The sequence below is a fragment of the Leuciscus leuciscus genome, assembly GCF_965113295.1.
Source record: "Leuciscus leuciscus genome assembly, chromosome: 25".
Classification (NCBI taxonomy): Eukaryota; Metazoa; Chordata; class Actinopteri; order Cypriniformes; family Leuciscidae; genus Leuciscus; species Leuciscus leuciscus.
This window is the reverse complement of record NC_138724.1, coordinates 24,778,406-24,804,735: the sequence shown is the minus strand read 5'-3', so window position 1 is coordinate 24,804,735 and position 26,330 is coordinate 24,778,406. Positions and strand designations below refer to the sequence as shown.

The following is a 26,330-nucleotide window of genomic DNA, read 5'->3' as shown; positions in this document are numbered from 1 at the left end:
TTATCTATACATTTAAATTTATAGAATCAACATAAGAGAAATAGTGCAGTCTAATTACAATTTTTTATAGAAAGCAGCTCTTTATGCATTGTATGTCATTAGGAGCTTCTAATGCAACATCTTAAACATCTAGAATTGCTCCTCAAGAGATCATAAGACTTGGCTAATTCTCACAGTTAATTCCAATAGAGTTGGAACTATTTACTCCCTCTAATAAAGCACAAAAATACATGGAACACAAATATTGAGTGATATAACATTTGTATTCAGACGAATATATGTTTAAAATCAATGTCATAATGCATTCTGGGATTACATTACCTCTGAAGGATGCTGCATGCTTCACTGTCTCAGAATTGACTGTCGGGAGAATGAATCATGTTGGTGATGTTCCGCCATGTCGTAATTACCATAAATAAAGCTCTGTACGCTTTTGAAATCGAATCGCTCTCGCTGTACTTTGATGTCATACACCGATCGCTCTGCACAGCGCTGCTTCAAGCCGAACACACCTTAAATCTGCAGTGGTCAGGTGGTACAAGTCGTAGCGCTCAGAAAATTACGAGTTTACACATTGTAATTACAAGTTCTACAAACATGTGAAGGCTTTTTACAGTTCAGAATCGTTACAGTAATTACTAGATGGTATTCTGCGTGTAATTGGATTGGGTGTTAATGCTGAAATGATTAGATTCTTGTATAACTATGTTGCGTAGGTATTAACATATAATATACACAACCATTTAGATCATCAAAATACAAAATAGTAGACACAAAAAATGGTATAGTTTAGATTACATAAACTAGTGGTTCTATCATAAAGCATGCATAAAATGGTATACAATACAAAAGACACTATACAAGACCGTAATAATCAACACACAATGTCCTGGAGATATTCATGTTCATTCATAGCAGGTTTGCCTATGAATGAAGTTTTTTAAAAAAAATTTTTTTAAGAAAGTATGCTTCCCTAGTTCATTCTGATCCAAAGTGAGACCATAGCAAAGCTCCGCATTCTTTCAGTCGTAAATTATTTTCTTATCTGAAGATCTGTCGCCGCTGCCATCCATAACCAGAGGCCCGTTCTGCCTTTTGGGGGTTACCACAGACACATTGGTGTCTCGTTCTGTTGTTGGTTGAGGTGTTTTAAACACTATTTGTTAAATATAACAAACTGATTTGTGTCTGATTTGTCGCAGTCACTGCAGGGCCAAGACTTAAAAATATACAAACTCATCAAAACTTGGGTCAATATATGAAAGCTCTTTTTATAACATTGAATATATTTCAAATGACAACACTGATTAACAGTTTTTACATCCAACTACTGCATATAAAATATTTAAGATAGTCCTAAAGATTTAGAAAAGTGTTCCTATCCATTTTCAACCACATAAGCCTTATTAATATGCTTTACAGCAATATTTCATTCAAACACTGTAAAGGTTGCATTCAAGATATAGAACGACTGAGGTCCTTAACATTACAAACCCACTTTAGCCCCAAAACATAAACATGCAAATACAGTGAAATGTGTTTAAAATTAATCTCTTAAGTGAAATCCTTTACAGTGATACAAGAAGTGTAAACAATCATCCCAGAAAACGTGACCAAATAAATACAATCCCAGGCTTTATTTCAAAATGTATTCTCCAGGATCTGTCCCGTAGGATCCGTGATGACATCACTGGTGTGTTTTTACACTCGCGTCAGGAAGCTCAGATTGAGGCTGCTGGGGAGCTGGATGGTCTCGAGGGCCACAGATGAAGGGTTGAAGGGGAAAGTGACTGAGAAAATGATCTTAGCATCCATCAGTAACTGAGAAGACTCCTTACGATCCTTTAATAAATTCTGTGGAGTGGAGGGAGAAGTGTTGAACCATGAAAAATATCAGACAATATCTGCTTTAAAATACATTTAAAAACATTGAGAAATGACTCACCTGTACAGACTTTATGAATGATATAGACACTCTCTCCTCAAACTCATTCACTGGAGTGTACAAGCTGAGGATTTTCACAATCTGTCCCAGAGAGACACAGACACATCAGAACTCAACTCACGGTTTCATTTAAAAGGCTCCATTCACCACACACACACTCACACACACACACACACACACACACACACACACACACACACACACACACACACACACACACACACCTGTTGGGTGGTGAGAGCCGTGCACATGGTACAGATGGCGTCTGCGTCGTCCTGGCTCTTCTTCTTGATCTGCAGAAGCTGAGCCGCCTGAATCAGAGGCTCCAGAGACTCACGAGCTCCACTGCCCTGAAGATCTTTATCCAGCAACCACTCCTCCAGCTGACACACATTATACCTGATGTGAGGGGAAAATAATACATTAAAAAATGTAAATGTTTGAAATATTAAATAAATATATAAATAAACCAGAGAAATTTTTCTAATTTTATATAAAATATTTTTCGTACAATAAAATTACAGTAGACAATAAAATTATTATAAACAAATGCAAAATTAATAGAAAAAACTACTAAAATGATATTCCAGCATTTTAGCATAATCATTTAAAAAAAGATGCAAAAAAAAAATCATTTAATGTCATTTAATGTTATATACACATAAACTAAACTATAAAACACACATACATATACTATACTGTGGTATAAATCAGATTTTTTAAAATAATTAATATAATTTCTTTCAAATTTGACTGAACAAGGTCTAGTGGCCTCTAGTGGTTAGTACTTGTGGTTTTCGATTCCGGGTTTTTTGGAGTCGACTCTGATTCCCGAGTCCAACCACAGGAATCAATAGAATCGACTTCCAGAATCGACTCCATTTGCTCCATATACTTATAAAAATATATATAAAATATATATATAATATAAAAATACAAGATTTCTCTCATTGTTACACACTAAATGTAGGCTATTCTTTTTTTCCTGACACAAATCCTGAAACTACCTTTATATTATGAAAACAAAACACTAGCCAGCGTAGAGACGCATCATTATCTTGAAAATATGAAAAATCACCATCGTTTCATAGTTGTTGCCAATACTACCAAATTTTAAAGAGGGAAAAGTCAAAAGAAAAAGCCTTTTGAATATTATTTCAGAGTTAAAAAAACGAGAGAGAAGGTAATGCATTCTGTAATGAAGTCATCTAAACGTGCTTATTCATGTTAGCAGTTTATTTTTTTTATTTTTTTTATTATGAATAGTTTAATGTTTATGAACAAATTCGGATACAATGGCAAACCAAATTAATATAAAAACCGATGAAACCAGGTAGGTCCTTAATTTCAACATAACTGGCTGTTATTTTATTGTAAATAAGCAACATGTAGGATAAAACTATATGACTGTGATGTTTCTGTGACAGCTCTCTTACGCTTGAGTGATTTTAGACACAGCAACAACACTAGGGTTATTAAGAGTTGAGGAATCGTCTCCTCATCTCCAGTCAGTACCTGATCTGCAGGCCTTTACTCCAGGAGCACATGTCCTTGCGAAGCAGTAAGTTGTTTAGTGTGACGCAGCAGATGAGGTAGAACTGCTGTTTGATGACCTGTCGGACCAGCTCGGTGTCATTGCCGTGCTGGAGCAGCGTGTAATAGAAAACATCCAGCTGTTTCAAAATGGACTCCAGCGAGTGACCGCTGTCCTCAGGGAAACTGGACGTGCGCTTCCTCATTCCTGTGGGCTTCACACCCATCACTCCCTGAATGGTCTCCTGCTCCAACATGGCTGGCGCTGGGATGAGGAAAAGAGGGAATGATCAAGTAGAGAAGGTATAATAAATATTGAGATCTGTATAACCAGAGCATGCAGAGTTACCAATCATGGGGTGAATAATGTTTTCTATGACCCTGATGAGCTGCTGGTAGATCTGGATGGCTAGATCGCTCAGAACCTGGCAGTACTCAGACAGGTCAAAGTTTGACAGACAGTGTTCGTTTTGACGAGGGGTGTTGTGCTTTGTGTAGCCCTAAAACATCAGGAAGAAATTTAATATTAGGTCAGCATTCATATAGCAGTGAATAATTACATTTATTATAATAAAGAGAAAACCTTCACACGGTTCCAAACCTTTACTCCTAATATTTGCAGCTAGCTTCTACAGAAAGCTAAATGTTTTACAAAACTTTTAGCTTTATCTATTATTGTTTGCATTAGAAGCTGTATCCTAAAAGTGAAAAACTGAAGTAAAAATGTACAAGAAACAACTCTGTGCCACACAAAAAGTGACAGCTATAGTTAATTCCAATAGAGTCTGATGTTAGCATGTTGCTACGCTAACAACTCACTCTAATAAAGCACAAAAATACACACAAATATTAGGCTTATCAGAATACAGACAGAACTATAGTCCCAGCTAACATTCTGGCAAGGTTCTCATAAAGACAAACAAACATTTTTTCAGTAACATTAACAAAACATTTGTTTAAAAGGTATCTGGTATTTAATAATGTTCTCAAAATGTTAACATTATACATCGTTTTCTGAAAGGATTTAGTTTTTTAATGTTACTAATTACTATTTCAGAACATTCAAAAGTAATATTCCCATAATGTCTGTGAAATTATAAAATGGAATATTCCCTTAACGGAAAAAACATTTTTAAAACAGACAACAACAAAAACTGCACATTTTAAACAAACAGGGATCATTCAGAAATAAAGTTTTCATAACTTAATGGGAAAGTTAGTAAAACGTTCATAGAATATAGGATATTTTTGTTAGCTGGGGTTATACCTAAAAAACTGCTGCTGACTTTTTGAAACAATCTTCATGCCAGGCGTGTGATAATGCCTAAAATGCTTTCTAGGTAGACAGCACACTCGGATATGAAACACAGCCAGACATCATGCCTACCTCTTCTCCGCTGTACTGCTTCAGACAATGTAAGAAGCGACAGGTGTTTGCCAACCAGAATGAAATGGTCTCAAAATCTCCCCGTTTCTGTAAAAACAGTCAGTTAATCATTTAAAGGGTCACAGTATCATTTATCAGATGTTTTGTTGAAAGAATCTGGACAATGTTTTTCATGTAAAGATCATTTCCATGGATATTCCTGCATTTTCTGTCTGTGAGAGTTTCACCTTCAGTACGTTCTTGATGGTGTTGATGGAGGAGTTCATGAGGGTGGAGACCCGCTGGTCATCGTTGGCGTAGTCGGCGTGTCGCAGACACATGAAGAGAATATAAGCAGGCAGGCCTGGGATCAGATTCACCGCCACACCTCGGGGTTTGAGCTCTGGTAGATAAACAGCATGATCAAAAGACTGAAAGGGACTCTGTCCAATGGAATACAAACTATAGAGTCAAAGGAAAAATAAAAATGTCCATTTGTTCTTCTTTCCTTTTATCTTTGCATTGATGAAGCAAAGTAAAAATCTAAACACGTTTGTGTTTTTTAGTGATATTCTACATGTTTATGATGTTCGTATCACCTGTGATGAGTATCTTGAACAGTTTGTTCTCGTCTTCTCTCCTGTACTCCAGCATGCCCTGGAAATCCCTCTCTTTCCGAACGATGCTGACCGTGCGACCGCTCTCGCCGACCACGTTCCCTGGAGAGGACTGCTCGAAATGAACACCTGCTGCCAGCAAAAAAAATTATTATATATTTTCCACATAAAAATCATCCTGGGATACCCCAACAGTAATTCATATGCAGGCACAATCTGTCTACAAAACTAATTCAGTCTAATCTTGACTGATAGAATTGATTTTATGTATTCAAAATAAATCTTTACCCTCAGGCTCCCCAAACTTTTTCATATATATTTTCAGGTGTTTCTTTAGTTTGCGGATCATTTTGTCCTGTTTTCCCGTCTGCTCCAAGATTTCCTATAATTGACAGAAATCATTTTAATACAGAAGAATATTTATTATGATCATTAATTGTTGTCAGTACATGTACACTCACCTAAAGGATTATTAGGAACACCATACTAATACTGTGTTTGACCCCCTTTCGCCTTCATAACTGCCTTAATTCTACATGGCATTGATTCAACAAGGTGCTGAAAGCATTCTTTAGAAATGTTGGCCCATATTGATAGGATAGCATCTTGCAGTTGATGGAGATTTGTGGGATGCACATCCAGGGCACGAAGCTCCCGTTCCACCACATCCCAAAGATGCTCTATTGGGTTGAGATCTGGTGACTGTGGGGGCCATTTTAGTACAGTGAACTCATTGTCATGTTCAAGAAACCAATTTGAAATGATTCGAGCTTTGTGACATGGTGCATTATCCTGCTGGAAGTAGCCATCAGAGGATGGGTACATGGTGGTCATAAAGGGATGGACATGGTCAGAAACAATGTTCAGGTAGGCCGTGGCATTTAAACGATGCCCAATTGGCACTAAGGGGCCTAAAGTGTGCCAAGAAAACATCCCCCACACCATTACGCCACCAACAACCATGCCACGCTCAAAATTGCTTAAATTGCTTAAATCACCTTTCTTTCCCATTCTGACATTCAGTTTGGAGTTCAGGAGATTGTCTTGACCAGGACCACACCCCTAAATGCATTGAAGCAACTGCCATGTGATTGGTTGATTAGATAATTGCATTAATGAGAAATTGAACAGGTGTTCCTAATAATCCTTTAGGTGAGTGTATATGTGTCAGTGTGAGTGTGAGTGTGTGCACACCATGTTTTGTTGCGTGAGGCGACTGATCTCGTGCTGCAGGCTTGCTTGTATTCGAGCGTCGTGCGGAAGCTGCAAGCTGTCTGACATCATCTGCTGCTGCTGGCCAAGCTCCGCCTTTAACCGCTGAAGCTCCGCCCTCAAACCCTCCACCTCCTTCTCATGGGACTGTCCCTGAGTCTGCAACTGAGATGCCAGAATCCTGCAGTGAAAGATGTATTTACATATTACTCAAAAGATATACACTAAAAACACTAAAACAGTTACATTTTTTACCATTTCCTTTTACACAAATTATGTTTCCATCAATATTTAACAAAAAATTATTGCTTTTAATTGTCATGCAAAGTTTATAAAATTTTCCTTAATGGGGGTATTTAGCCCCTTTGTTTCCTAAATATGAAAAGCAATATAAAACTAAAAAAAGATTTTCTTGATGGTGTGTAGCATGTAGTGTGCTATTGTGTCTTTGAATATTAATTTTTTTTTCACCTGTTAGTTTCCTTCAGGCTCTCATAAGCCATCCAGAGCTCTCCATCCTCATTCAGCTCATGAAGGTCCAAAGTCGGGGATCTGAGAGAGAAAGAGACATGAGTGACTTCCATTATAAGGAATCCTTTATGTTACAGTGTGAACATGGGGTGAATAAAAATGTATGAAATATAAAAGCTGATTTACCTGCTTGAGTCACCTGAATCTCCTTCACTTCCTGTTTCCTGAAAAGAGAAAGTATTTACTAACCAGATTTATCTGTCTCATATTTCGATATACAAGAGAAGGCGAAAAATATATAATATTTAATAATGTAATATGCCATTTATTATTTTGTATTACTTTTTATTTTAATCATCTCACATATTATCTCTTAGATTTTCACATATGGAATAATGTGAAATGGCAAAAATAAAAAAAGTCTGCACCCTACCTTATGTTTAAATGCCTCCTGATTGACCAGCTGAGATCGCAGGATAAGCACCTCCTCCTTTCGCACCTCCAGCTCTTCATTGGTGGAGTTGAGCTGCTCGAGGACCACGTTATACGCCTGACCTCCAGGGGACGCCACCTTTGACCCCTTCCCCTTACTGAGAGACTGACGGAGATCCTGCAGATCTTTCTTGAGCTTCTTATTGTCAGACTCCAGCTCCTGACGCTGAGAAGACCAGAACACACACTTGTATATTTCTCCGAATGCATGAAAGAGAAACCAAGAGTTTATTTGGTGAGCCAAAGTGTGTTTTTGTACCTTCAGAGCCTCGTAGTCTCTCTCAGCCCCTAATACTCTCTGACAATCTTCCAGTTCCTTAAAATGCAGAGAAAGAGCATGCATAACTTGGTTTGTGTCATGGTTTCCACATGTGTGATGAATTGGGCCATTCTGAAATATACAACACTAATTACTTTCGTTCGCTCCAGTTGTAGCTGCTCTTCTTTGGTGTCCATCTCGCTCTGCAGGTCCATGTTCTCCTTCTCCAGTTCAGTGACTCTCCTCTGCAGCTTCATCAGGAGAGACACATCAGCTGCCGTCTGCACAGCGTCCTAACGCATCAAACACATCCATTATATTCTATCCTGACAGAAGAAATCTAGAGGAACTCAAGAGCCATACAGCCGTTCGAAACTGACCTCTCTTTCCAGAGAGCTGACCTCTGACCCTGTGAGCACAGAGCTGTGGATGCTCTCTGATTGGCCGCAGCTGTAGCCAGAGTCGGCTCTGTTATGACCGAGTTTGGAGAGATCCTGTTTAAAAAGATTGGAAACACGAAATGGTTTATAATATTGAAAATGTTACCAACTATATCATTATTTAATGTCACTATTGTGATCTCATGTTTGTATAAGTAGAATTAAATATCTTACCACAGCCGCCTCTTTTTCTGATCTCAGATCAGCGTAGCGCTCCTCTAGTTTCAGGTGTTCGGTCAGAAGGTTCTGGTAACGGAATCGTTCCTCGTTCAGCTGTGCTTGCAGGTGCTCAGTGGACTCCTGTTGGGTCGACTCTGGAATTTCTGTTCAAGATAAAAGCAGAAGAAATGAAAAATTATTTGTTTATTAAATCACCTTCCTGACATGTAAATCCACCTTTTGTACTTTGTTAACCGTGACTAGTGCGTCTTCTAACTTATTCTGTAGAGTAACTAACCATTAGCATTCATATTCAACTCAAAGTCAATTTTCTCCAGATATTATAGATAGACAATATTATAGTCATTAAAATACAAAAGTACTAAGAGTTGGAGCTTTCCTCCGTCACTCACCTCTTATCTGCTGCTCCTGCTCCTGGATCAGTCTGTTCATCTCCTCTTTCTCACTCTTCAGTAGTGCGTTCTTCTCATTGAGATCAGCGACCATCTGCAGATATCATTTATGGCTAAGTATGCATACTTTTTATACAAAATATATCATCCTTTTTTTTCACTTTACAAGTGGTGAAATTGAAATTGAAATTCAGCTTTCATTATGTACCATGGTAATATTGTATTACAAAATTTTTGTAACAATTAATGTATCATGCTATGCAACGTAAAATACAATAGTATATGAACATGATAATCATTCAATACCATGGTAAATCAGAGTCTCATGGTATTACCATCTGATACCATCACTGTAATACCACAAAATTACCATATTTGTGGACATGTTACATATATACGCTACTGTTCAAAAGTTTAGGGTCAGTTAGATATTTTTTAATTTGTTTGAAAGTCTCTTAAGCTTACAAATACTGCATTTGCTTGATAAAAAATACAATAAAAACAGTAATATTTTGAAATATTATTACAATTTAAAATTGTTTTCTATTGTAATATATTTTAAAATGTAATTTATTCCTTCAGCATCATTACTCCAGTCTTCAGTGTCACATGATCCCTCAGAAATCATTTTAATATGATGATCTGCTTAGGAAATATTTATGTTGAAGAATATTTGTGCTGCAGAATATTTTTGTGGAAACCCTGACACAAAAAACAGCATTTATTTGAACGAATTAATTTGTACCATTATAAATGTGTTTATTGTTAAATTGTATCAATTTAATGTGTTCAAAAATTTTTTTTTACAAAATTTGAGAACAAATAAACATCTTCTTTTTACCTCTTTGTTCTTCTCCAGCTCCTGACGGACCAATGCCAGCTCCTCCTGTAATGATGTCACCAGGTCTCCACGGTGACGGGCCTCCTCTTCCACCTCCTGAAGAGTCTTGAGCTGCATGTGCAACTTCTCTATATCAGCAGCACTGTGGCTCTCTTGTGCACTTATTCGCTCAGAAAGCTCTCGGTTCTCCTTATGCTGAAGACACATGAAAAAACATTGCTAATCAAACATGGATTCCTCCTTAGATATCAGTGCAAATGTCCTGAGAATAAAACAACGATGAAGGACACCTGCTCATCCAGTTTCCTCTGCAGCTGCATGATCTTGTTCTCCATGCCGACATTGAGCTTCTTGAAGTGCTCGACCGATCTGGCCTCAATCTTGAGTTTCTTGAGCTCTCGACGGGCCAGCATCCTGCGCACGCAACACTGCAGATACACCACGGCACGCTTGATGCGACGGAAACGCCAGCGGGCCAGGAAGCCACGCACCCAGCGCTGGATCAGTAAAGCCTTGCGCTCAAACACCAACTGTGCAAGAAAACAAGATGAAAAAACTCAGTTTTCATTTCCAATTCAACTTGGGCGAACATGATCGAGAGACAGTGCTAGAATGGTGTTGGTTATAAATGAGGTCAATATATTCCATGTCAACTTTTGTATAACAAAAAGATGCTAGATCAACAGAAAACAGATTGATTTCTTGGCTGGAAATCGAATTCATTTTGGCGGCTTCACATCAATTAAATTAGTGTTGAAGGAAAACTGGAGTAGATAATAAATTCAAAATGTTGAAAATATACTATTTTTCATTCTGAAACAGAATCTCTGGTGTGTGACATCATATCCTGTTGCATATGTGTTGTGTGTACATATTTTGAGTGTGACCGCACCTTTCAATGAATGAGAATTAGCAACTCTCTGTACTAAGAAATAACTGTTACTCATTCCTGAAAGCGGTTTTCTTTTCCCTCTTGCACATTTTGATTACCAGCCCAGTCTTCCTCTGCTGTGCTACACCTCAGTAAAAAGTTATTGGCCTCGTACCCGTTTGTACTCCAGTCTGGCTGTATATCCGCGCAGTAACCTCTGAATGAGAACCGCTGCTGTTTTCTGTCGCAGGTACTGTCGTCTCGCCGCCCACATGCGTGTGTTTTTCTGAAAGATCACTGCGGCCCGTGTCCTTCTCAGGTTATTGCACAGGCTAATCGAGGGCAGATAAAACACACACTGTTGGTTTAGTTTCCAACCAGCAACTGATAGACAAGTCTTCATTTACACTTGACTCATTTCACAAAGTAAATCTACAAAATTTGCAAGCGTCCCCCACCATCGAGCCTGGTGTCCTCTCGTGTATCTCTGTAAGGTAATGGTCGCCTGGCGAATACGCAGGTATTTCTTGCGGGCCAGCCAGCAGCGGATGGTTTTTTGGATTTGGATGCAGGCCGTGCGGAGTTTGTCCGCCCTCAGCTTTTCCAGGTAAGCCACCTGTCCGGCCCGAAAGAAGATCTTTGTTTTTCCGAACTGGTATTTATCTTTGTTCTGTAGAGAGGGAATGGAGTAACATTATACTGTTTAAAAATAAAAACATCTTAAACCAACCTAAGCTAGTTTGTAATGTCTGAGCAGCGTCAGAATTGTCCTTTCCCTGGTTTTAGATGGGTTTTGGGCACTGTTTGGATGGGAGATCAGCTTAAACCAGCTTAGGCCATCTTAAAACAGCCTAAGTTTTTTTTTTTTTTGCATGATACATGCTCTTTGTATAGAAAAAAGAATTAAGAATGCTACTTATGTTTACAAAGACAAGTGTAATACCTGCACAAGCCGTTCTAGGACATTCTGGCAGGTCAACTTCCTGTCTGAGAGGATATCTTTCTTCCTCATTAGAACACGATAGCGACTGAAGAACTCTTGATAAGTCCACCTGACCAGAGGGAGTTAAAGCAATATTAAAACACAAACACAGATCAGTTAAGGCATCAGAATATTTAAAGCTGGGTTAGTAGAATTACAGTTTATGTAAATCTAAAGCAGTTTTAAACTTAAACACAATACGTTTTTTACTGATTTACAATTTTGCTATTAGTTCACAATTTCAAAAACTTTCAAGATTGGTGCTTCTGAGTTAGTTACATCTGATTGGTTCCTTTGAGTTAATCACAACAAATCAGATTCCAAGCAGAATGGACACTAGTCAGAAGTGTCCAAGTAAGACATGCTCCTGAAATTAACATGTTTTGTTGATCCTGGAACAACATTCCTGTCTGAAAATTAAGCACTAACCCTATCCCTATCCCTACCCATAACTTCTCCCTAAAATCAGAGAGAAATGATAGATGAATAACACTGATGTAGAAGCACCTAACACTGGTTGTAAGCCTAAACTTGACATAGACTGGTCCCTCAAATCTGATTGGTTGATTGGAATGTTGTTCCAGGATCAATAAAGATGTGGATCCAGGAACACGTTGTACTTGGTGGAATCATGTTCACCCTAGTAAATCATCTCAGTCATTGAATTAGCACCTGGAAGGAAAGCCTTTGGCGGAGATACGAATGGTCTCGAGGACTCCACACGCTCTGAGCTGCTGAACGGCTCGATGAGGGTCCATTCTAGAGACAGAAAGAGAAGAAACTCTAATGACCTGTGTTACATAATGGTGGATTATCTCTGAACTCAGCTCACTGACATGAAGGGGGCTTTAAGGTCATTGGGCTTGATGCAGCGCACGTAGTGTGGGGTGGTGGCGTTCAGCGTGTCCATGAGCAGATGCAGAGAGTTCCGGAACTGAAAACATCAAACAAATGACACTTATTTTCTATGGGTGGATAAGATTTGTTCCAATAGAGCATAACAGTGCGTTTTCAGCAGCCTTGGATCTGGAAGTAATTTTCCCATACATGTTCTTTATGAATGGTAAAAAGGACAAAGGCACAAGACATATTTTATGAGACAATGAACTACAACAATACTTTTATTACCAAACAATATTTTCAAAAGTTATGGATCTTTACAATTTTTATGTTTTTGAAAGAAGTCGCTTATGCTCTCCAAAGCTGTATTTATTTGATCAAGAATACAGTAAAAACAGTATAATATTGTGAAATATTTCTATTTGAATATATTTTGAAATGTAATTTATTCCTGTGAAACATTTCAGCATCATTACTCCAGTCTTCAGTGTCACATTCAGAAATCATTTTAATCATTCTTTTTGTGGAAACCATGATACATTTTTTAGGACTCTTTGATGAATAAAAAGTTTTTGCTGTCACTTTTGATTTCTTTGTTCTGCTAAATAGAAAGGAAGATATTTTAAAGAATGTTTGTAACCAAACAGTTGCTGGTCCCCATTAACTTCCATAGTGTGTTTTTCTTCATACTATGGAAGTCAATGGTACCCATCAACTGTTTGGATACCAACATTCTTCAAAATATCTTCTTTTGTGTTCAGCAGAACAAAATGTATACAGGTTTATATATATATATATATATATATATATATATATATATATATATATATATATATATATATATATATATATATATATATATATAGTGAGGAAAATAAGTATTTGAACACCCTGCTATTTTGCAAGTTCTCCCACTTAGAAATCATGGAGGGGTCTGAAATTGTCATCGTAGGTGTATGTCCACTGTGAGAGACATAATCTAAAAAAAAAAATCCAGAAATCACAATATATGATTTTTTAACTATTTATTTGTATGATACAGCTGCAAATAAGTATTTGAACACCTGTCTATCAGCTAGAATTCTGACCCTCAAAGACCTGTTAGTCTGCCTTTAAAATGTCCACCTCCACTCCATTTAATATCCTAAATTAGATGCACTTGTTTGAGGTCGTTAGCTGCATAAAGACACCTGTCCACCCCATACAATCATTAAGAATCCAACTACTAACATGGCCAAGACCAAAGAGCTGTCCAAAGACACTAGAGACAAAATTGTACACCTCCACAAGGCTGGAAAGGGCTACGGGGAAATTGCCAAGCAGCTTGGTGAAAAAAGGTCCACTGTTGGAGCAATCATTAGAAAATGGAAGAAGCTAAACATGACTGTCAATCTCCCTCGGACTGGGGCTCCATGCAAGATCTCACCTCGTGGGGTCTCAATGATCCTAAGAAAGGTGAGAAATCAGCCCAGAACTACACGGGAGGTGCTGGTCAATGACCTGAAAAGAGCTGGGACCACCATTTCCAAGGTTACTGTTGGTAATACACTAAGACGTCATGGTTTGAAATAATGCATGGCACGGAAGGTTCCCCTGCTTAAACCAGCACATGTCAAGGCCCATCTTAAGTTTGCCAATGACCATTTGGATGATCCAGAGGAGTCATGGGAGAAAGTCATGTGGTCAGATGAGACCAAAATAGAACTTTTTGGTCATAATTCCACTAACCGTGTTTGGAGGAAGAAGAATGATGAGTACCATCCCAAGAACACCATCCCTACTGTGAAGCATGGGGGTGGTAGCATCATGCTTTGGGGGTGTTTTTCTGCACATGGGACAGGGCGACTGCACTGTATTAAGGAGAGGATGACCGGGGCCATGTATTGCGAGATTTTGGGGAACAACCTCCTTCCCTCAGTTAGAGCATTGAAGATGGGTCGAGGCTGGGTCTTCCAACATGACAATGACCCGAAGCACACAGCCAGGATAACCAAGGAGTGGCTCTGTAAGAAGCATATCAAGGTTCTGGTGTGGCCTAGCCAGTCTCCAGACCTAAACCCAATAGAGAATCTTTGGAGGGAGCTCAAACTCCGTGTTTCTCAGCGACAGCCCAGAAACCTGACTGATCTAGAGAAGATCTGTGTGGAGGAGTGGGCCAAAATCCCTCCTGCAGTGTGTGCAAACATGGTGAAAACTACAGGAAACGTTTGACCTCTGTAATTGCAAACAAAGGCTACTGTACCAAATATTAACATTGATTTTCTCAGGTGTTCAAATACTTATTTGCAGCTGTACCATACAAATAAATAGTTAAAAAATCATACATTGTGATTTCTGGATTTTTTTTTTTTAGATTATGTCTCTCACAGTGGACATGCACCTACGATGACAATTTCAGCCCCCTCCATGATTTCTAAGTGGGAGAACTTGCAAAATAGCAGGGTGTTCAAATACTTATTTTCCTCACTGTATATATGTATATATATATATATATATATATATATATATATATATATATATATATATATATATATATATATATATATATATATATATTCATTCATTTATGGGTGAACTATCCCTTTAATGAATCCTTGCTGAATAAAAATATTAACTTCTTTAAAAAAAATTTAAATCATACTGACCCCAAACTTTTGAAGGGAAATATACTGTATATCTAAGTGAATTAATATGAATGATGCCTTAATGAATAACAGTGATGGATCATGGCTTTGTTGGTCAACTCTAACCTGCAGTCCAACCGATTTCTTGTTCTCCCTAAAAGACTGAGTGGTCCGTCCAATCTTTGCTCGACCAGATGGTGCTGTGGTGCTCTGAGCTGCAGGTGTTTCCTCATCCTGGAAGAGCTCGACCAGCAAGGCGACCTGTGAGGAAACCAGAGAGCCTTTATAACAAAGATCGATATGCATAACACCTTACTTGTATGCTACTTGTGACATTTACACTCTAGATTAGTAGTTCTCAATGGCTTATGTGCATTTAACACTCTTAAAAATCACCCATGTTGAGAACCACAGATCTAGGAATCCAAAAACGGTGTTCATGAACCGAACAGCAGGTGGCGATACTTCTCCAAAGACATGTTGAATCATAACTATTTTTAAACCACTGAATAACATTTCGCAAGCAGAAACATGTTCCTGTGGAACACTAGAAGCTGAATTTCTGTGCCAGAAAATTGCTTGGTGAGCTATGTTGAGGTAAACACACCTTGCTAGCCTTCAGCACATTAATTTGTTCTTCATTGACTGTGTCTTTATTTTTCTCCAGAAATCCATCACACTGGTATTCAACCTAAAAGTGATATAGAGAGAGATAAAATGAGATAGACTCCTAGGAATTCCTACCTGAACACATAATAGCTACATATTTTTCTTCATGTACCTTGTCTGCAAAGTGCAGAATGATGAAAGCTGTGTTAGACATGCGCGGCTTCTCAAAGTGAGAGCTTTTCTTTAGGTGAGTGTTGTACAGCTTTTGCGCCCACGATTCATCTGAACCTTTTGGCATCTGGATGCATCAAATTAAGGAATTTGAGAAGTTCATCACACACACACACACAAAAAACAATGATAATTATATAACAATTGTGGTTTAATAATGTTTTTTACAGTGCATTCTTCGTCTAGAAGATCCAGCAAGCCCATCTTGGCCTCGATCAGGTTGATGCAGGGCTGGTTGTCGTAGAAATCGATGAGTGTCCATGGTATCTGCTCCTTCATGTACTCCTCCTGCTCCAGTTTGAACACGTGCTGGAGGGGAAATGCTTTCTGTGAGTCGTGATGTGCTTGGACATGACTGATTATTTCGTGAATGCTGGAGCAGCTGACGCATGTTTGAAAATGCTGACCATGTTAAACTGCTGCTGGAGCTTCTCATTGGCGTAATTGATGCAGAACTGCTCGAAGCTGTTCACCTCGAACGTCTCAAACCTGGGCACAACACAACATCATTTTCCTGGAACTGTATTTTTATCATCAATAAAGTATGAAGCAGCAGCTCACCCACCCATAGATGTCTAGGACACCGATGAACGAGTGCGGTTTGGAGGAAGTGCTCAGGGCTTTGTTGACCTGGCTCACGATCCAGGAGAAGAGCTTGGCGTAAATGTGTTTCGAGAGAGCGTCACGGCCGTTCACGGCCTCCAAACTGGTAACAGGCTTGTTTAGGGTTTCTGTGGCGGTCTTGAGTTTTTTATGGCACAACCAGTGAGCCATGGACTCATACGAAACCTCAGTGAGGTCACAAAACACTGCCAGGTGGCCGTTTTCATCCTGGACACAATGCAAACAATATAGTATGGAATCGATGCGTGAAAATGCATTTGCATTTAATCATTAGGCAGACGCTTTTGTCCAAAGCAACTTTGCAAAATGTGAATTAAAGCAATGATTTATTCTTGCATTCTCACTGCGACTCACAGAGATGCCGCAGCTAGAAGATCCTCTCTCCTTCACGTCTACATTTCCCAGATGAAGAATGGCTGACAGGATTTGGAACAGACCCATTTGGTGTGCCTCAGAAATTCCTGGAATCAGCAGATACTGGCACGTTTGTGGTTGAATGACTAGACTATGGGTATGTGAAGAACCCTTAAACATGCTCATATCATGAGGAATCTAATTGTCTTTTTGATCTTTTCAGGTAAAAGAGCTTTATGTACTTAGCCTGGTTAAAACCAGACCCTTCTCAGTTGAAACTGAGTATAGGGTCTGGGGAAGCTATGTAGACAAATCATTTCCAAAGGGGCGTCACCAACCGACGTAGCTCAAATTCCTCTGGGCGCAATTGGATAGTCATAAAACCAATCAGATCGATGAAGGAGATGACGTATGCTTCGAGTGTTGTTCTTTGCTCCGGTTTTAAAGGGATAGTTCACTTTGAAATTAAATTTTGGTATGTTTTAGCTTACCTCAAGGGCATCCAAGATGTAGGTGTCTTTTTTTCCGCAGTAGTTTCAATTTTGATATTTTTAGGTCAAACCGTTCTTGTCTGTCAGTCATATAATGCAGGTCTATGGTCACGGTCTCAAAGAGCATGCACAGAGTCCAAATTAAAACAATTCCCCATCGTCCAAATTAAACAATTCCCCATCGTAAGTACACATTGATGGCCTAAGACACGAAACGAGCGGTTTGTGTGAGAAAACGAACAGTATTTATATCGTTTTTAGCTCTTATACGTAGCCGCGTCCAAGTGATCTGAGGGCGCGCGCAGTCTGCGTACATGTCACACAGCAGGATGCGCGCGCGCCCTCTATCCCTTTAACGAAAACGGTAAGTTTAAATCGCTCAAAACAGACGCGATAACTGATTCGTTTATATACTGTCTATGATTCGAATGACTGATGTTCCACGGCGGCATCCATCTTTGTAATGAAATCTCCTTCAGCGTCGCTGCGCTGTCGTCATCATGTAAATCCCTCCCCAAACGTTTCTGATTGGTGCCGCGATTTCGGCGGCACAGAAATGAGTTTGAATGGGCTCTTCTCCAGACTGTCCTGGAGAGAGAATTAAAATTCGCCGGAAGTAGTCTGGGTTTTCCCAGGCTATTATGTACTATGAAAACATACTGTAATTTTCTCCCTAGTCCAAAAAGATGTTAAACTAAGCTGCAAAATGGCTTATTCTGAACATTCTAAATGTTTATACTAATTTAATACTAATCTTATTGGGTCTTCAAAAAAAAAATAATAATAAAAAAATAAAGGATTAACTCAAATAACTAAAAACAAATTTACATTAAAGTGAAAAAAAAAAAAAGTAATGCGTTATTTAAAACATTTAAATAAAAGATGTGATCCTTTTTATCATTCTAATAATAAGTTAAACAATAAAAGTGAGACATATGGGATCCTGGTGTACAAAACACCATATGGCACATGGAAAGGTAAAATATTCATACCCAGCAGTGAAAAGGCTTTCCTTGTGTCCTGCATCTCCTTCAGGTCATTCACTCCCTCGATGACGGGACTTCTGCCTTGGTTAGTGTAGGGAAAGTCATCAGCGCTACCTTAAGAGAAAGACTGGTTACTGAAGAAAAGAAGTCCACCCTGAGGGGAAGTGATGAACAGATGAAAATATTAACTTTCTTACAACAAAATATCAGCTGTCGGTTGACTTAAAGGCTACATAGCCCAGTCAAATGAAGACACTATGCTTTACTTGACTGGTATTTATAAACACAATCCAGAATGGGTATCACATTACCTAACTTTAGAGGTTCAAACTCAGGTAAATGGGCGCAGGCACAGAGCTGATAGAAGATGTGATAGTTTCTCTCCTCACTCGCCTAAAACAGGAAAAAGAAACTGATCCCTTTAGTGTAAGTCTAGTGTAAGACATTCCCACATAAATACATTAAACCCCTCCATTCCCAGAGTCTACTTTCTGATTGGTCAGATGGCCCAGTCCGTTGTGATTGGCCAACAGCTTACACTGTGTGTCGGAAACTAAACGGCCATAAGCATATCTGAACTTCAGCTCCGGATCTTCCTCAGCACATGTGGAAAGTGATATGAACAGTAATGATGCCGTCACTTTTATCGTATCAATTCAAGCTTGAGTCCTCGTCTTTTGGAAGTGCAGCAAAGTGGATTTGCTTTCACAGCCCAGAAAACAGCATCTTCTCAACATGTCGACAACACGAACCAAACTCTTCAAGGCATCAGCTACAACTACAGTGTTTGAGGGCTGAGCAAAGTAGACGTTGTTCACAGGCAGCCAATGAAGACCATAGGCTAGCATTATGCAAATTAGTTATGAACCTACATAGGTTCTTGCAGGAAATAAGACTGGAATTACAGACATCTCATTTCAGGCAGTTCAGAATAGCTAATATAATAAGCTAAGATAATAACTCCATTTATCTGCACTTTGATCTTGAATCTTTCACAAATAGCTATATTACACACTACATGAAAGGTGATATTAAAAAAAAACATAATAATGGCACTTTAAAGCTACCAAGTTTTATATTACTGAAATTACTGATGACTTATGGGTCATTCAAACTCTTTAAATCAGTATATAGTAGAGACGAATGAATATAAAACTAACCTGGAACACCACTCTAGACTTTTCCAGAAGGTACGTCCTCATGTTGGCTCCTATGATGTTGTACTTTCTGTCAAATCCAATCTCAATGTACTTCCCAAAGCGACTACTGTTGTCGTTTCTCGTCGTCTTGGCATTTCCTATAGCCTACACGCAGATGAAAACCTCGATATGACACAGTTTCTTGGAATAGATCTGTTTGATGTCTAGTGAGTTTTTACAGGCTAGCTAGATAAAGTTAGGTGTCTAACCGCAGTCATACCTCCATGATAGGACTGGACGCCAGCACTTTTTTCTCCACGCTGGACTCATCAGCGGATCCACTGACTGTAGCAAAGTAACGCATGGCATATTTGGCAGACACGGTCTTCCCTGCACCCGATTCTCCACTCACGATGATGGACTGATTCTTCTCGTCTCTTACAGGAGGACGTGGAGGAGAGATAGCATTGTCATTGTCTATGGAAATATTCTTAGACATTATATTTCTATTGCAATAAGGTTTGTGCACATACCTGGCCATCTGTTTATAGGCCTCTTCTGATACAGCGAAGATGTGAGGGTCCATATCACCCATGTTCTGCCCACTGTAAGCATTGATGATGTCTGATCCATAGATCGGAAGACTTTCATATGGATTGATGGCAACCAGGATGATCCCTGTTATAATTTTAAAAACAAATAACTTGATTTGTAAAACTTTTTTAGTTCTGGGTCAAAGGTCAGACTGAATTCTAATGCTTTTTTGTGCAATTTTTGCAAAACTCTTTATTTATTTTTTACTTTGCATACTGTATGCAAATCAGTCTAATCTAAGAACAGGAGTCCATAACTCAAAGTCTAATGAGCTGTGCAGTGCATATGACAAGCTCTGCTAGGTCATGTTTTATGGTTCATATTCACTAGTAATATCTGCTGCTCATGGAAGTTCCAAAGTCTACAGGTCATTTAAACAACATAAAATTAAAAATACATAAAATTACAAAAAAAATCTAAAATACATTATTTTTAATGTGAAACTATCAGACTTTATATTGAACAGACCATCCTGAGACATATTTCAAACAGACATTAAATAGGAAAGTCTGAGTTTAATATATCTAGAAAGCAATGTCATGGCCATGTGAGGTGTCATTTTTCATTACCGCAGTAGGTGTAGATAAGCTTGGAGTCAGTGAATCGGACCCGCAGGTTGAGCAGCACGGCCGGTTCATGGAGGTAACTGAGAGCCGTGAGGTCGTTCTCGCCCACCAGGATGTCCGGGTTACGAAGATGAGGCAGAACGCCACTCTTCGGGTCCAGCTTGTACTCGCACTCCTATGAAAAGACACTACAGTTCAGCTGAAGCTCATCAGGAGAACTATAAATGCTCTTAAAGGGGTGGTTGATTATGATTTCACTTTTTTAACTTTAGTTAGTGTGTAATGTTGCTGTTTGAGCATAAACAACATCTGCAAAGTTACGATGCTCAAGTTCAAAGCAAAGGGAGATATTTTATTTGAAAGAAATTGCTTTTTAAGGAGACAACAAACAGCTGGTAGGGACTACACGACATTCCTCTGGGGTTTGTGACATCACCAACCCTAAAATTTACATAAACCCGCCCCCAGAACACATTTATAGATTATCAAGACAGAATATGCTAATCAATGACAAGATAACTATACATAAGCTACATAAACTCATCAACAAACCATTCAGAAATGTTGTCTACATGTTGTCACTTCTTCTTGAGTGTTTCCATCTTTGTCTGACTCCGGTTTGAACATAAAAGGCTAAACGTTTTTGACATTTTCAGTGCATATCTGTGTTATAGCTCCGCCCTCTGTGCAGGGAGCAGCAGCTCATTTGCATTTAAAGGGACAGACACAAAAACGCTGCGTTTTTGCTCAACCTCAAAAAGTGACAATTTTAACATGCTATATAAAAATATCTGTGGAGTATTTTGAGCTAAAACTTCACATACACACATCTGGGGACATCAGAGATTTATGTTACACCTTGTGAAAAGGGCATTATACCACCCCTTTAAAATCAAATCTATTGCCGTTCAGAGGTGCAAAGAGTACTGTAAGTAGTATTGTTGACTAGTTTGGGTGTGTAAAGGCAAAATGCACAAAATGTAGTACCATCAATGCCCTGTAGATGGCGATATCACTTTTGTATCAGAAATAAACAGCTGCAGAAAAAGTTAGTTGCCATGCAAAATGTAAGGAGTAATTAGGTCACTCATCACAAATGTATTGGAGTAAAGACAAGAGTACATATATTTATTCAAAAATATAGTCAAGGAGAGTTGATAATATCTTTGATAGTCAAACTACAAAGTAGCCAAAAAGATTTTTAGGTAGGCAAGGCAAGGCAAGTTTATTTATATAGCACATTTCATACACAATGGCAATTCAAAGTGCTTTACATAGAAGAAATTAAAATAATGAAAAGAAATAAGAATAATTAAAACAGTTTAGAAAAATAAAATAAAATACAGTACTTAAAAAAAAAGAATATTATTATAAATCTTTCCTTCAAAGGAATCCCTTAAGACTTAAATCTTTCAACTTTCTTTTAACCTTCAATCTTCTTACGACTTCCATCTATCAACTTTCCTTTAACTTTCTTTTCTCCCTCATTTACTCACACGTTCTTTTTACTTTCTTTAGCACTTTAGCACTGCGTTCACATTCTTTCTCAGGCGAAAACTTTAATATCGTCATTTAAATACTGTTCTACTTTCAGACCCACATTAATACACGTCACTTTCACATTATCACCTTCTGAGTGGGCATTTACAGTTACGGGCTAAATGCCCTGCTGACATAGGAGAAATTAAAATAATTAAAAGAAATAAGAATAATTAAAGCAGTTTAGAAAAATAGAATAAAATACAGTACAGTACAAACAGTCGGACGAACAGCGGCACAGTGCTCATTCAGTAAATGCATAGCTAAACAGAAGTGTTTTGAGTCTGGATTTGAATGTGACCACTGTAGGAGCACATCTGATCTCTTCTGGAAGCTGGTTCCAGCTGTGGCTGGCATAATAGCTAAAAGCCGACTCGCCATGCTTAGAGTGAACCCTTGGTATTTCTAGCTGATATGATCCTAATGATCTGAGTGATCTGTTGGGTTTATATTCAGTGAGCATATCTGCAATGTATTGAGGTCCTAGGCCATTGAATGATTTATATACCAGTAATAATACTTTAAAATCAATCCTAAATCTAACTGGGAGCCAGTGTAAAGACCTGAGGACTGGTGTGATATGTTCATATTTTCTGGTTCTGCTCAGAATCCTAGCGGCAGCGTTCTGTATGAGCTGCAACTGTCTTATGGTCTTTTTGGGAAGGCCAGTGAGGAGTCCATTACAATAATCCACCCTGCTGGTGATGAAAGCATGCACAAGTTTCTCTAAATCTTGTCTGGAAACAAAGCATCTAATTCTTGCAATATTTTTCAGATGATAGTATGCTGATTTAGTTATTGCTTTGACATGACTACTGAAACTAAGGTCTGACTCTAGTGTCACACCAAGATTCCTGACTTGATGTTTAGTTGTTTGACCCCTGGAGTGAAGGTATGCGTTCACTTTGAGAACTTCATCTTTGTTTCCAAACGCAATGACTTCAGTTTTGTCTTTGTTTAATTGAAGAAAGTTTTGACACATCCAACTGTTGACTTCGTCAATGCATCGGCACAGGGAGTCAATGGGGCTGTAATCGTTAGGCGATAGGGCTAAGTACAGCTGTGTGTCGTCTGCATAGCTGTGGTAAGCAATTTGGTTCTTTCTCATTATTTGGCTCATTGGGAGCATATACAGGTTGAACAGGAGTGGTGCAAGGATTGACCCCTGAGGGACTCCGCATGTCATGGATGTCCACTCAGACTTATGGTCTCCTATACTAACATAATAACCTCTCCCATCTAAGTATGACCTGAACCATTTTAGGACAATCCCAGAAAGCCCCACCCAGTTTTCCAGCCTGTCAAGAAGTATGTTATGATCGACAGTGTCAAATGCAGCACTGAGGTCGAGTAGTACCAGCACTGATAATTTTCCTGAATCAGTATTTAAGCGAATATCGTTTATTATCTTTATGAGCGCTGTCTCTGTGCTGTGGTGCGGTCGGAAACCAGATTGAAAAATTGTCAAAGTATCCATTCGAGCTTAAGAATTTGTTCAGCTGATTGAAGATAACTTTTTCTATGATCTTGCCTATGAAAGGAAGATTTGAGATCGGTCTATAGTTGCTTAATATGGTCTTATCCAGATTGCTCTTTTTCAGGAGGGGCTTGACAACTGCAGTTTTAAGGGAGTTTGGAAAACTCCCAGAGAGAAGTGAGGCATTTACCACTTCTAGAAGATCTGCTTCTAAACTGTTTAGCACACTTTTGAAAAAAGATGTGGGAAGTGTGTCAAGAGCGCAGGTTGATGTTTTGAGGTGTTGTACGGTTTCTTCCAAAATTTTGCCATCAATTTCTTTGAAGTCAGACATAGTAACTACTTTCTCAGGTGGTCTGATCTGTCTGACCCCAGTGCAACTCAAGGATGTGCTGATCACCTTTCTGATATTATTGATTTTCTCAGAGAAGAAAGAAGCAAACTCACGGCACTTGCTGTCTGAGAGCATTTCACTGGGAATCTGGCTTGGGGGGTTTGTCAGTCTCTCTACAGTAGCAAAAAGAGTGCGTGTGTTGTTTAAATTGCTGTTTATAACATTTGAGAAGAAAGTCTGTCTAGCCTTGCCTAGTTCCATATTGAAAGCATGCAGGCTGTCTTTGTAGATGTTATAATGGACTACAAGTTTTGTCTTCCGCCACATGCGCTCTGCTTTTCTGCATTTTCTTTTCATATTTTGCAGTACAGTAACTAATTACATTTATTTACTTAAATGCTTTACTTCCACTGTACGCATTGCTGTGAATGCGATTTTTGTTCGCTTTCGTCATAATCAACAGCATATTATCAGTAGAGCGAAGTCTTTAATTAAACTGAAGTTCATCAGGTCATCTTGTACACACATGTAGCTTAAACAGCAGGATAAAACATGCAAAGGCTTTTGCTATCAGTGACACACTTGCAGACAGGAGATACATTTAGCCTACCTCAGGAAAACCACAAGCTAAGTTTCACAGATCATTTTCTTTGCCCTAGTGACTTTACACCAATGATAACGTCACCAGTTGCCACCAGTTAAATAAATTGTGGGAACAGCAATGGGTGTAGTTACTGAAATATGTTGGAATTAGAACTCCACACCCATTATTTTTCCACACAACATCTTGTTCACCACCAGTCTGACTCATCTTTGCCTCAAACTTGACTCAATGCTGACTCAAGCAGCCCTAAAAGCTGTAAACCACCTAATCTGGTCTAATTTGTATGCTTTCCCTTCATAATACTCATGTTGGAACAGGGTGCATGTGGAAAACTTTTTGAAGACCAAGGCCTGGTTTCACAGACAAGGCTTAGATTAAACCAGAATTAAGCCTTAGTTAATAAGGACAATTAAGTAGCTTTTATAAATGTGCCTTAGAAAAAAACAAAAACATTACTGGTGTGCATCTTGAGACAAAACAATGGCACTGACATATTTTAAGATATGCATTTTAGTCTAGGGCTAGACTTCCCCCTTGTCTGTGAGAGCAGGGGTTAGTGTTTGATGCTCTCACCGTCTCATCCTCCAGCCGCAGATGTAGGACGGTGTCTCCGGGCCTGTAGTCTCTGGTCAGCTCTGCTGATCTCCACACCTCTGTGGCGTCTGGGATCCAGACTCGAGCAAACTGCAGGAGGTGAACACCAAGTTAGTTTGAATAACAGTATTTATTTAATGCAATTCAAAGCTGATGCATCTTCAAATAAGCATATCATTGTTTTATCAATGCATTCATATTTAAAACAAGAAATGGAATTTTAAATGTTGTAAAAATTGACTAATTTACCTACAGTTAGAGTGGTAACTCAGATTAATATATATAATTATTAATATATAAACTATTATTATTATTGTTGTTTGCTTTTCTTTTCTTTCAACTGTAATTAACCATCAGATTGCTTTATGAATGCATTAATATTTAAAACAATTAAATATAATTGATGTGTTCCGTTGTTCAGAGTTTGTTTAGGATACAATCTAATTAATGTAAAGGAATGTAATTACAATAATAATAATAATAATAATAATAATAAAAACTTAAATTCCAGTAGCCCCTTTAAAAGTTACACCAAACCAGGAAAAGTGCTGTATGATAAACTGGATGATACAATTTCTCACATGTTTCCATTACTCATATGTGAAACTAACGGGGTTTAAACTCATACCTTCGAGTAAAGCTCCGCCGCTGCCATTGAGCTCCGCCTGAAGTCCCGTTACTCCAGAAACATCACAACTCTCTGCTTCTGCTACGATTTAGAAAACAGACATTGAGAAACGCCAAAGTTTTTGCAATCTCTTGGCTGGTGGTGTGGAAGAAGTGTGACAGCCGCCGGGGAAATACATTGAGTGGCACAGTTTAATAACTAACAGCTGTCCTTATGGGTCATGATGAGTTGTTCCACCAGGGGGCGCTTGGCGGCTCAAAACGCTGATTCCTCCATTGAGCTGCATTCAAATCTCAGGGGGTTTGTCTCATTGGAAATGTGTGTACACAAAATAGTGTAATCTTTTTATTATATTAATTATGAATATACAAATTTCTGGCATACAAATGGGAACTTAAATAAAATGAATAATAAAAACAAATCACCTTATAATCACGACCAACTATAATTGGTTCATCCTGACATCGCTGAGAAAAGTAACAGATACCACTTGAC

The 26,330-nt window shown here is 38.6% G+C and overlaps 1 protein-coding gene across 3 annotated transcripts; it reads right to left on the bottom strand.

Moving 5' to 3' along the window:
* Positions 1-1,251: 1,251 nt before the first annotated feature.
* On the bottom strand, positions 1,252-26,022 carry myo5ab (myosin VAb). 3 transcript variants are annotated; one of them, XM_082160081.1, is made up of 40 exons: positions 25,836-26,022; positions 25,187-25,297; positions 20,663-20,834; positions 20,033-20,177; positions 19,780-19,936; positions 19,521-19,664; positions 18,672-18,753; positions 18,367-18,474; positions 16,884-16,990; positions 16,471-16,736; positions 16,313-16,394; positions 16,074-16,214; positions 15,847-15,972; positions 15,673-15,756; positions 15,192-15,326; positions 12,438-12,535; positions 12,274-12,360; positions 11,563-11,671; positions 11,078-11,289; positions 10,795-10,951; positions 10,039-10,278; positions 9,749-9,943; positions 8,908-9,001; positions 8,510-8,658; positions 8,276-8,389; positions 8,051-8,188; positions 7,896-7,952; positions 7,578-7,802; positions 7,331-7,368; positions 7,145-7,225; positions 6,656-6,854; positions 5,750-5,843; positions 5,444-5,593; positions 5,093-5,247; positions 4,866-4,952; positions 3,828-3,978; positions 3,461-3,743; positions 2,170-2,344; positions 1,946-2,026; positions 1,252-1,854 (listed from the first exon to the last, which is right to left on the bottom strand). In XM_082160081.1, exons 1-40 carry the CDS (start codon positions 25,860-25,862, stop codon positions 1,702-1,704), a joined length of 5,409 nt encoding a protein of 1,802 aa, XP_082016207.1. In that variant the 5' UTR covers positions 25,863-26,022; the 3' UTR covers positions 1,252-1,701. The 3 variants fall into 3 exon arrangements, with proteins under 3 accessions (XP_082016207.1, XP_082016208.1, XP_082016209.1); XM_082160082.1 differs by having other exon boundaries at positions 5,444-5,590; XM_082160083.1 differs by lacking the exons at positions 19,521-19,664; positions 19,780-19,936; positions 20,033-20,177; ... (1 more) ...; positions 25,187-25,297; positions 25,836-26,022 and having other exon boundaries at positions 18,367-18,470; positions 18,672-18,738.
* Positions 26,023-26,330: the final 308 nt, after the last annotated feature.